General features: G+C 50.2%; 1 protein-coding gene across 1 annotated transcript in view; it reads left to right on the forward strand.

The window, feature by feature from the left end:
- The first annotated feature begins 11,318 nt into the window (after positions 1-11,318).
- PHLPP1 (PH domain and leucine rich repeat protein phosphatase 1) overlaps positions 11,319-12,604 on the forward strand; it is a 131,575-nt gene continuing 130,289 nt past the window's right edge. Inside the window, exon 1 of the mRNA XM_035552701.2 lies at positions 11,319-12,558. Within this exon, the coding sequence (XP_035408594.1) occupies positions 11,319-12,558 (1,240 nt within the window). The remainder of the gene's footprint in view (positions 12,559-12,604) is intronic.

A 12,604-nucleotide genomic window follows, 5' to 3' on the forward strand; every position in this document is an offset into this window, starting at 1 on the left:
ATTTTCAGTTATTTTCAACTTCATTTGTGTGTTCTAAATTCCGCGTGCTCCTCAGAAAGTGTGTAAAATGCTTATGTTATTGCAAAGGGAAAAATCTTTAAATTACAAATGCACGGCCCTCTTTCACGAGTCGCTCCAGTACAAGGCGTTGCAGTAAATGAGCGGTGACAGTGGTATGCTTAAAGACTTGGCAAAGGCAGGAAGCAAAAATGAGTCAAGTGATCCCCGTTTCTTGAAATCACCTGCCACTCCGCCGCAGCTCATCACGGTCGGCCTCGGGAGGGGGTAATTGTCGTGCTGCATTTCCCAGCTGTGACTCAGGAGCCGCGGGATGCGTCGCTCTGTTTCCCGATGGTGCCACACGTGGCGATCGATGCTCACCTTTACCGTGAGGATGCTGAAGGCAGAATTTCCCCGCCTTGCAGAAGTGTGGCACTGACTGAAACATACAGGATTTGAAAAACGGCAATTACTCTTTTTGACTAATGAGCCTGTGTTAAGGCACTAGATAGTCTAGAATGGACAGATGTTTTATCCTCCACGTTCAGAAACGTGTTTTGTTCAGCTGTATGTCGAACGTGATTTGTAGCGAGGCTGCAAAATCAATCCAAAAAGATAAATTTGCTTACCGAAGGTATCTGTCAAGCTCTACCATGCTGAAGCTCCAGCTTACAGAAGGCAGTGTCTTCCAACAAAACAGTTTCAGCCAAATAAATGGAGCTTAGAGAGTAATGCAATGTTACAGCTGAAGTACCAGGATAATTGAGCCTGTAACATCTGCTGAAATGTAGTGACACCAAAAATAAACACTTCTTGCCCGCGTTGTTATTTCCTGGTAAAGCGGAGTGTAAACACATGACACGACCCCAGCACATCAGGGAATTTGGAAACAGAATCATCTTGCTATCGCAAGTACCCTTCCCCTGCCAAAGCAGGAGCTTTCCCAGCACCACTGTAATAAGGATGTTGCTTGGGTTGCTTTCCAGCAGCTTTTATGAGAAGAAAAAAAGGATCATGTACTTAATTAGCCCCTTTAATAAGGGGTGTTTTTGTGTATGTTTTGCAGCTGGAACAAAGGGTTAGTGTTGAGGGTGTTTGCTTGATTTTTCTTTATGGCAAGAAATTGTATTAAATCGCTCCTGGATGAAAAATAGGAAACAAAAATAGAAAAAATCTTTGGTGAGATATAAGGTCCAATTTTCCTATGAAATTGCTCAAGGATAAGATTTTCCTTTTGTTGCAAATTACTGTTGAGTTTGATTAAACAGAACCCTTGATTTGCTTATTCTTCTCTGTTGTGATTTCCCCTGGCTTGAAGCTGTGGGAAGCCAGTCCCAGCCTCTGTCCAGCAAATGCCCTCATAAATACATGCTGCTGGTTTTCCCTTGCGCTGTATAAACACGAGGGAACGTTCAATTATGTTGAAAAGGGATGCATTTAAAAGTGATAAAAAAGGAAATAAATTTTTGCACAACGTGCAATTACTCCGCAGAATTCCTTCCTCCCGAGTATCGTCACAACCAGAAGCTTAGCAGGACTCAAAAGAGGGCCGGTAATACACGTGTAAAAATAAACACGGGCTCTGGAAGGGATTTACGCTCTTCGGCTTCTGGGGAGAAGCCAGCATCCTGCCACTGCAGTTTGGGAAAAGTTTTCTAGGGCTGCCTGCCACCATGCTCCTTGCCTCGTTCCTTGGCGTGTGTGGTAGCAGCCGCTTTGCAGCAGGACGCTGTCTGGCAGGACCAGTAGTTTAATCCTCTCTGGTGACTTTTATGTTCTCAAGAGAACGTAGGTTGGAAATCTTACAAATGATTTCTCTTCCTCAGCTCTTGCAAAAACGGAGCCGTTGGTTATGTGTTTGACAATCTGCTGTTACACTCGCTCAACAGCCATCTCACTGACAACCAGTTTCTCGTCCTGTGAGTCAGGCTGCTAATTTCAGCCTGTAAAGTCTTGCCTGACTTGCGTTCTGTGTATGACGAGGCCCCAGGCGATGTGATCTCACTTTGGCACTTGCCCTGCTCAAAGAAGGACGACCTCCAGAGGTCTCTTCCCGTCCAACCTTTTTGATGACTCTCTTCAAGGCAAGGCTGCATGGTGACATTACAGGAAAGGCTTGCAGCCATCTTAGAGCATCCTAGCTCTGATCACCTATCACTCCACTGCGGTAAATGTGTTCGCTGCAAGTTTCACATGGAGGCTTTCCAAACTAATTGGCTTCGTTCGGTCTCCACAGCTGCTCACGGAGCAGCCTGTCTTTGCTCCTGTCACTCCTGGTCATGTTGGCTCAGTGTGACCGCCTCCTTCGAAAGCTGCTCCATGCCACCAAGGACAGAAGGAGCATCAGCGTAGCCTCTGAGCATTGCTTTCTGCATGTTCCTGCACATCTCCCTGGAGATCTCCTGAGACTGGCTGCTGGTTTTGGAGAGCTGCACCATCCGTCTGGCTCGGGTAAGAGGCAGCGGGTGCAACGCTTTTCTTCTCAGAGTAAGTGACGAAGAGGAGGCACGCCTGAAGGTGTTGAGGCAGCAGAGCCCTGGCTAAAGGAAGTGAAGACAAAGCATCATGCACTAGGAATTAGGTGACACTTTCTGCAAGCAATGCCACCGTGTTGGGGAGTGACGTGGCAAATGGTTTTCTGCCAGTCACCCAAGAATCCACTGAAAGCTCCTTGTACGCTGTGGTATCTAATATGGAGAATGTATAAAGGGGCAGCCAAGAGTGGTGTGGCGCAAAATATTTGGCTATCACACAGAAATCCAGGCAGGCCAGCTGTGCTAAATCATTACGGACGGGAGCGCTGCCAGCAGCCTGTCTGCAGATGCTGGGGAGAAGAGCTCCATGGCTACGTCTTATTTGCTACAACACAGAACAACTGCATGGAGAAAACTTCAGCACCTAAACAAACAAACAACAAACAAAACCACAACACTGATGGTTCACTGCCCCAGGTACCAGGCTAGCTCCCTCTTGCCACCTTTTCAAATCTGCAAGAAAAACCTGCACCATGTGCTCTGGGCAACACCTCTGTCAGAGAATCCATGCTGGAAAGCTTCAGTTCCTGCAGCACTGAATTCCAGACCTGCTGTCAGTGCAGGGCTGACCTGTCTGGTGTGGCAAAGACGTGTGTCAGGTGGGTGGAAGCTGAAGTTTATGATACTGTTATGAAAACAGCTTATCAGTATCTGTTGGCAGAAGCAATGTTCCTAAAACTCTAGCCGACTTTCAAAGCATGGCATTTCCCAACTGCACTGGGGCCATTGACAGGTTTTTACAAGTTCATCACCTGTTGTCTCAAGAGGCCAATGAATATTTTAACCTCAAAGCATGTCTTGGTTTGTGCAACAGGTAGGTCATGGGTCCTGAGTACCCTGGAAGAGCATGCAACTGGTGACAGTGCCTGAGCACTTAGAAGCTTGGAAAAAATGAGACCTTATTTCACTCTAGCAAAGAGAATTCATGTTGCTTTGGAGAACCTGGGTTATCCTTGTTCTGGCCAGAGCAGTCACACAGGGCACATGGCTCTGTTCTTGGCACTCACAGAACAACAGAGGACACCTTTGGAAAGCCAAAAGCAGGATGATGCTGCCTCTGTAACAGTTAGGCTGCCAAATAAATACCTGCGGCTGCAGTTTGCTGTGCCTTGGCCAACATCTGCAATGCTAACAATGCAGATTTTCACCCCAGTGAAATTTGGATGCTGAAAGGGCAGCTGATCCCCCTCTTCCTATGACCTTGCTCCCTGCCAGTGCCAGGCCAGCTTCTTTGCAGGCTGACAGAGAGCACGGAGCAGGGCCTTACAGCAACCAGGGTCATTCCTTGGAGAGCCCTATTATCCATAGGCTAGGTGGTGGCCTCGTTTTCCTGAAGGTTTTGTTTAGACTCATCCGTGAATACTGGGCTCATTCAGGTTGTCCCGGTGTATTGCTAAGAGCATTCTTATTTTTGTGCACAGGCATATGGCTATGTAGAATCATACAGTCACAAATGAAGTGACTATTTTGGTATTAACTTCTAAGTTGATCCTGCCAGTATTTTAATTGTGTAAGGGTATACTTTATTAATCTCCTTGGAGGATTTTTATGTTTACTTTTACCAAGATTCACCTTTCGTGTTCAAGTAATAAAGCTAAATAGTTCCTTCAAAGGGCATTAAGGTGCATCTTTGCTTATACTACTAGTAAATTACTGTAGATGCAGCTGCTGATAGCATTCTGTACTGGTATAAATCATCAGTAATACCTATTTTGAAAGTTTATCTTCCAGTACACCATTCTCAAGTCAGTGCTTATTCATTCACAACTAAATAACGTGTATTTATGTGATAGATTCTTACCATGTCGAAGCAATACCTGAGGTTCTTAAGGCATAATTCACGTTAACGCAGAGCATTTCCATCACCCAGTTGACAGGGCAGCCCCAGAGTCGCAGCGGCGCGCTGGTGCGAGCAGCACACCATGCGGAACGGGCAAATAACAGTGAGTAGGGGCATGAACTCTCTCAGCCAACGTTGTTGCCAAACCTGCTGTACAGCAGAAACACATGCTCAGCCTTGCGTGAAAGGCCTTCGTGTACAGCCTTTTAACAACAGGCACTGCCGTGCTCGGCTGAGACACTTACAAGTGAATTAATGAGAGATGACTAACCTCATGAAAAACTGATACCGAAAACATTCGGATCTCCTGGGTCACTTCAAATGTGCCAGTCGTGCTATTTAGGGCCCTATATTATGTAAAACCATTGCCTCCAAGTCACTGCGTTGGTTACAGCTTAATGAATCCGCATTAATCCATCTCTATCAATAGTGAAGAATACCTCCAGGAGCTGTAGGGTTTTGGAACAAAATGGGTTGAAGAAGCCATGTGAACACAAAAGATAAAAAGAAATAGTTACAGGGAAGGATTTCTGCAGTTCTGGAAGAGAATCTTTTGGTGCATTAATATCCAAGAGAAAATTAAGCTCTTTTCCTTTTGAAAAAAACAAACAAAACACACAGCTGAAAACAGAAGAGCCAAAGACGCAGTAAGAGGATTAGTGTATAGCAGTTACTGAGTCCACTCAGCAATTACAAGGTCTGGCTTCACAATTAATACCAACACAAATTAAAAACAAAATCTGTAAAATATTTCTTTAATTTTAATACAGGATTTAATATGACACTAGATAAATACCATCGACCTGTAATCAATCCTGGTAGCGAAGCTGGTGTTTCTTCTCAAATCTGTTTCCTCGGCGCGTGGTTTTCAGCTGCACAGCTAGCTCAGCGTCAGCTGCTCATTACCTTGAACAGCATTGGGGAAGCTGGTATTTACTTCTGTAAATTGCCTTCTTCATACGTGCCTGGAAGGAGAAGTTTGTGCTGGAGAAGAAATTCCAAAATTCGCTAATGAAGCTGCATTTCCAAGCTGTTTAACTGCAATGCTGACATACCGCAGCCTGCGTAGGCCGCAACGGAAAGCATTTGTGTCATCAAAGGATCTCGGCACCACGCTGCTGACGGCTGCATAGGAAAACCTCACTGTGTTCAGCTCTGCAAGAAACTGAAATTCAAGTGGAAACCAGGGGCGCTGCAAGAGTAAAGACCTCCCTTGTCAGGCGAGGGAAGGCCATGGGCTGCCAGCAGGTAATGCTGGCCATCACTGCCGTCACAGACAGCTCTCAGGCGGCCCCCAGCTCACTCAGCCATGAGGGAGCTTCACTCAGAGTGCGGTAAGGCCCTGGCACACGCTGCCCAGAGAAGCTGTGGTTGTCCCATCCCTGGAAGTGCTCAAGACCAGGCTGGATGGGGCCCTGAGCAACCTGGTCTGGTGGGAGGTGTCCCTGCCCATGGCAGGGGGTTGGAACGGGGTGATCTTTAAGGTCCCTTCCAACCGGAGCCATTCCATAGTTCTGTGATTCACAGCCCAAAGCTCCACGTGCAGGACATTGGGACGCAAGTTCTCCCCGTTGCCTTGATGGGGGCCTGACGGGCGACTGGGGAGGTACTTGCCTCTTTTCTCCTCTCTCTGTAACACGGAAATAATCACACTTACCCACTTCTGCACAGTGCTTTGAGGTGCAAAGCTAAAGAGCATTTAGTAGCATTGATATTACCTTGCTGGGATTGGTTTTGGAATTAGAAATACAGATCAACCCTTGCTGAACATTTTTTAGGGGGATGTAAATACAAATAACCTTCCAGGCAATGCAACTCTGAATGTGCTCCTGAATACATAAACACAAGCACGACCTGTTAGATAATTTACAGCCCAATTCTATTTCAGGCATCAATTAATGGAAACTTCTCAGTTCAAGAATGGTTCTTAATTTTACGCTCAATCTAAAAGCGCATTTATAATTAAGAGTTTCCTTGAATAAGCACCGTCTTAAATGCCTTGCTATGCCAAAGGCCCTACTCTCCAGGAGGAACACAACCAGCCCAGAACATGCAGACATTGTTGCGCTTAAGCTCACAGCTGGAGCAGCAATCAGCGTACATTTTCTGTTCCTTGTTATCTTCATACCCAATTTGCTCCTACAGCTGTGACAAGCCCACGGATGGATGAGGGATACAGGTGCATACCTAGCATTTCGAAGGCTGGAAATCATCATTACTGATAAAATTAGGTATTATTTTCAGAAGAGCTTCCGTATGAAGACGTTCAATTTCTCTTTACAAAGAAGGATATTATTATATTGTTAAATTTGAAAAAGTCCCTTTGCTCATCCTTCTCCTGCTCTTTGAATTATTTTTACGGTGGCAAATGTTTTGTCTTTTGCTTCAGTATTCTGACATTGACATTAGTCTCTTGCTTCCTTGTCTGTAGGGGAAATCTCCCTTGCTAGAAAAAACATGGTACTAAACAAGAGAGCTGAATAAGATCCCTAACATGTTGCAGGGCTAAAGGGCATTAAATTCCTTCTTTCTAAACTCCCTCCCCACCTTCACACGTTAACAGGAATCACTAAGGTGATTCATACATACCCTCTGAAAACACGGATGAACATTCAACGGCACCATTGATGGTGACTTATAACAGACAAAGTACAAATATAATTTTTCCCACATTAGCATTTCTCAGTGCTCATCAGCTTTTCATCCAGAACTGACTTGTCAGTCAAGTTTTCTGTAGTCGAGGACTGGGGATTAAGTAATTCCTGTTTAATGAGGGCATGCTATTTTGAAACGATATCTTTAAAAACAAAAACCAAGTTGGGTAATCATTGCTTATTTGATACAATTTAAAAATTCTCTTTGAATACCGTTCATGGCAAAACTGATTCTACAAAGGCAGTATGGTGTTTGTGTTGTCCCATTGCAGCAGGTATCTCAGAAAAATTAGACAGAACCAATAAGGTATCCCTGCGTTAGTTGCCCAGAGAGGCTGTGGGGCCTCCCTCCTTGGAGATCTTCAAAAGCCTCCTGGACGTGGTGCTCCTGGGCAGCCTGCTCTGGGTGGCCCTGCTTGAGCAGGGGGTTGGACCAGGTGGTCTCCAGGGGTCCTCAACCATTTTACGAATTGCCCAGCAAAATATTAATTAAGGTTAGAACAAGGGATTACGCAGCTGGTAGCTGGACCCATCCTGCTGTAGCTGTGCTAGCTGCTCGAGGTGGAGCTGTGGCCAGCACCACCTCAGCAGCTCCAGCACCCACAAGGACTTCGGCTGCTCTTTGGCCTGCTCTGTTGCCCAGGGGTTTCTCGGTCTCTGGTAACTGGGTGTGTAACATTGCCCACCTTGGGGGTTTCAAGGCCTTCTGGCACTTTCCTGCCACTGCGGGAGCGTGTAATTTGTTCATTCGGTATAAAGAGTTGTGGTATGGAATCATTTACAGTAATCTGTGATAAATTACTTTTTATTCCCTTATTTTTTTTTTGTTGAAAGCTCCTATAATCAGATCACTCTTCTTCAAGATTGCCAGACTCCGGTCAGAAAATTGCAGATTGCAAACTCTCCTGTTTCATTTTACCGTTCTTCCAAATAGCTGTCATCAATCAAACTCTAGAAAAGGAAGATGTGTATTTCACCCTTCCACTTCCTCCTGACATAAACGAATTTCATAAGCTCCTTTCCCACGTCTCGTGGCAGCAGTTAATCCACAGCAAAATTCACAATTTCAGGAGAGTTAAAAAGCATCTATCAGTTACTGGGAAACAGAGAATAGCATAGTTTTCTCATAAGCCTGAGAGTTCAATTTGAACATGCATATAATTACAGACTTCAGATGCACTTCTCTGCATAAAGCAAAAGCAACCTGGCTTTGTACCACCGACGTCTGGAGATGCCGGGCCTTCACAGAAATCACTGCCTGCATATTCAGGAAACTGCGAAGAGCTACAACGTGATGCCTTTTCTCCTCACGGCACAACACAGGGCTTCCAGGATGCTGGGAGCCTCACCGCAGCCTCCTGCCCCCGAGCAAATTTCACAGAGCAGTGATAAATCTGGCAATTTTCCACCCTCGGGACTTCAGTGCTGCTACTTGGTTGTGTTGTAATTTTTTTTATATATATAATTGCATAAAGCCCTTCATCAGTGAGGCTCCCCCCCCCCCCCCCCCCCCCCCCCCCCCCTCGGCAGTGGTAAGTCAGCCTAGCAACAGGAGGAGCGAGGTCAGCCCAGTCCCTCGCCAGCTCACAGCACCGCGGCACAATGCGGCTGCTCTCCGCCGGGACCCGGGAGGCTGCGGGGCCGGAGCAGGAGCTGCTCCAGCTCACCCCACCGAGGCTCCTGGAATGGCCTTAACTGTGTGTTCTTGTACCATGTGTCTGTCTTGCCACGGGAGACAAGAAGGGCTTGTTTGGTCTAGCCGGGAGAATATGAAGACTGCTCGGGGATACAACGGCTGCCTGGAAGTACACTGGGGGTAAACAGTCAGGAGTGAAAAAAGAAAAAAAAAAGGGGGGATTTGAGTCAAAGGGCACTGCTGGCGTGTATGTGAACACAGGGGTGTAGACCACCCAACTGTAAATGTAGACTGAAAACTGGAAGAAAGTTCCTGACCACAAGGGCAGTGCTGCTCCACTGAGAGCTGAGGACAAATCCACTCGGCTCACTCACTTCCAGTTGATGTTCAGCTATTTTGGGAGACCTCAGTAGCATGCAGCGCTATAGGATGTGGTATCTCCAGTCATAAGGGAGAAAATTTGGTGTCCCAGGGGACTTACGTTCCCGCTTCACGTTCCTAAGAAATATCTGATAATCTCTGGTTTGGATTTTTCTGTGTGTGTGTATGAACAGTCAGCTGTCTGAACAATTGGAGTACAGCTCCTCTCTTCCTGCCTCCCTCCAAGGAAAGACTGCTTTCAAGGGTAGCAAGCTGTTTTCTAGAAACTGTACTTTTTTTCAAGTATTACTGCTAACAATAATGCCTCTCGAGCTTACCGACTCCCTCTTCTGAGTGTGTCTGTGTGTGTTTGCACATAAAGTATTTCTCTCACGCATTTAAATCAGGAGACCTGGAGTAACCTTCATGAAGTAGGTGGCATGAGGGTGGTGTGAATCAGTAGAAATAATTAAAACGGAATGCACGAAGTAGACAGAATCAGGCTGCAATACACTCAACGCTGCACTTTTATTGTGTGCTGCTACTGTTAAAGGAGGTTTTGGGCACCGGTTTAAGCCTTTAATGGCCAAGCGTTGCCGTCATCTTCTGTTAGTGCGTGCTCTGGATCTGGTCCTGGGTCTCTCGCCCAGAAGGAATTCCAGTGATGTTCTTGATGGTTACTGCAAATCCAGATATGGGCCAGCAAACTGCACAGTCAGAATGTAATTAATTTACAGATTGTTCCATTCAAAAAGGGGGTGGTTTCCATACAAAGGTAAAACGACAGCTTCATTGTTATAAACCTTATAAAAGGTAGACACGTTTCCATCGCGAGTTCCCTGGGGAATTCCTCTGTTTTCTGTGGTCTGTTTCACCTGCTTGTATGAGGTATAAAGAAAATAATGTGCAAGTCTGGAGGAGTGTTTTATTAGGAGACATAAACTTTTGTTTTATCATGGTTCTGGTTCATTTATATATATACACTAAAAAAAATAAAACAAAAAAACACAACTAAAAGTGCTGCTTCATTGACACTGAGAGTTTGTCTCGGGGTTCTCAGCAATGAAGATTTATCTCCCCTAACATTGGCGTAACTGGTTAATTGCCCAGAACTCCCACTTTGCTGCAGCCCATAGCATTTCTGATGAGTATCTGGCAAGACGTTTTGCTGTGATTTTACAAAACGTATTAAAAAGGAACGATCTCAAGCAGTTACAGCCCTGTCCAACCTACATTACTCAGCTAAAACATCCTCAGGAGTGTAAGAGAATTCTCCGAATAAATAGTGTTACGTCCTTATGGTGTGAAAACTCATTTATCTGATTGTAATTTATCTTTTCAGTAATTAACTTAAAATCAGATTTTGGGGGAAGCGTTGGTATCTGGTCGCTGCTCCTAAACAATTTTTAGGAAGTATTTTCAGTAGTTTTAGGGTCTGAAATACATATTTTCACTAGTTTTAGCAATGAAATACAGTGACAGGCTAGCAATGCTGAAACTTTTTCTCTGTGAACCTTCTCACAAAGCAGTTCTCTGTGTGTGTGTACATGTACTTACTGTATAAATGTGCTCCATGCATTTTTATGTCCCCTTGCATCCCATCTGTGAGGAGAGATCGCCCAGGCTCGGTGCTCCGCTCCTGAGCCCACTCTGACTGAACCGAGAGGGGACGGCTGGTCACGGAATCACAGAACCATGTAATTATAGGACCATTAGGGCCGGTGAAGCCGTGAAACCCCCTCAGCACACCGAGGCGGACCGTTAGCCAACGGCCACCCTTCGGCACCGACTGAGGGCGACCTGACACCGGTCTCAGTCCCCCGCGCCGTGCGGATTCCCTAGCTCAGCTGTTCCAGCGAAACCTCCCGACAACAGTTCGGGAATACGGCTACCGAGGGCAGGGCAAAGTCCGGGAATATTTTTTTAAACCGAGGAGCGAGCCCCTCTCTCTCCCTCAGCATGTTCCCCCCACCTCCCCAGCGGGCGCTGCCGGGACTTGTAGTCCCCACCGGACTCCATTTCCCACCCCCCACAGCGGTGGCGTCACCGGGGCGGGCTGATTAATATTCATGAGGCGTCTTCCCCCTCCCTCCCTCCCTCGCCCCTCCCCTCCCCGCCGCCCTCCCTCCCGCCCTCCCTCCCTAATGGCGGCGGCGCCGGGCGGGGAGCGGGGCTGGGGCTGAGGCGGGCGGCGCGGGGGCCCCTGCGCGGAGCTGCGCTGCCCGCCGCGCCCTGAGCCCTGAGCCCCGCCGGGACGCGGCGTCCCTCCTTCCCCCGCTCCCTTCCAGCAGGCGATGGAGCAGCGAGCCGGAGACGCCCCGCCGGCCGGCGGCGGGCGGGCAGAGCCCGGCAAGAGCCCGCCGGGCAGCGGCAGCCGGGCGGAGAGCGGCGGCCCGCGGAGGAGGAGAGCGGCCGGCGGCGGCGGCGGTGGCGGAGGAGGCGGCGGCGGCTCGGCGCCCCCCGCCGTGCTGGCGACCCCCGGCGCCGCCAACTCGCTGCTGCTGCGGCGGGGGAGGCTGAAGAGGAACCTCTCCGCCTCCTCCTCGTCCTCCTCGGCCGCCCCGGCGGGCACCCGCAGCCTGGACAGGAAGGCGCTGCTGCTGCTGCCTAAGCCCCCCCGGCAGCTGCAGCCGCTGCAGCCCCCGGAGCGGGACTGGGTGCGGCGGGACGTGCGGCGGGGCTGCGTGCACGTCTACGAGCGGCACGCCGCCTGCTACCTGCGCCCGGTGCTCTGCACGCTGGACACCACGGCCGACGAGGTGGCCGCCCGCCTGCAGCAGCTGGGGCACCGCGGCGGCAGCGGCGTGGTGCGGGTGCTGGGCAAGCCGGGCGCTGCGACGCCCCCGCCGCCGCCTCCTCCTCCTCCCGCTCCTCCGCAGCAGCGGAGACCCCCGCCCGAAGCGGCCGGGGAGAGGCCGAGGAGCCGCCGGGGAGCTCGGAGCGGGCCGGCCCCGGCAGCCGGAGGGGACGGCAGCGCCGACGAGAGCGAGGCGGCCGGCGGCAGGCCGAGCCCGGCGCCCTCCGAGCGGAGCCCCGCGGCGCCGCCCCCCGCCGGCGAGCTGTACCTGGCGGGGCCGCCGCTGTCCTGCCCGTCGCTGCTGGGCGAGCTGGGGCCGGCCGGCTCCGACACGGAGAGCTTCAGCCCCAGCGCCGAGAGCGTCTCCGACCGCCTGGACCCCTACAGCAGCGGCGGCGGCGGCGGCTCGTCCTCCTCGGAGGAGCTGGAAGCGGAGCCGGCGCCCCCCGACGGCGCGGGGGAGGCCGCGGGGCCGGCACGGAGCCCCCCGGGGCCGGGGGAGCCGCCGAGGGCCGGGGGGGCTCCGGGGGGCGAAGCCATCGGCCGGGAGCCGCCGTCGGGGCCGCCCGCCCTCTACGTGCAGCTGCACGGGGAGACCAGCCGGCGGCTGGAGGCCCACGAGAAGCCGCTGCAGCTCCAGAACGACTACCTCTGCCAGCTGGGCTACCGGGACCTGTGGCGGGTGCAGGAGGAGGGCATGGACGCGGAGACCGGCTGCCTCATCCGCTTCTACGCCGGTGAGACGCCGCCGTCGGGACGGGGGGGGGGGCAGCCCGGGGCGCC

The sequence above is a fragment of the Cygnus atratus genome, chromosome 2, assembly GCF_013377495.2.
Source record: "Cygnus atratus isolate AKBS03 ecotype Queensland, Australia chromosome 2, CAtr_DNAZoo_HiC_assembly, whole genome shotgun sequence".
Lineage (NCBI taxonomy): Eukaryota > Metazoa > Chordata > Aves > Anseriformes > Anatidae > Cygnus > Cygnus atratus.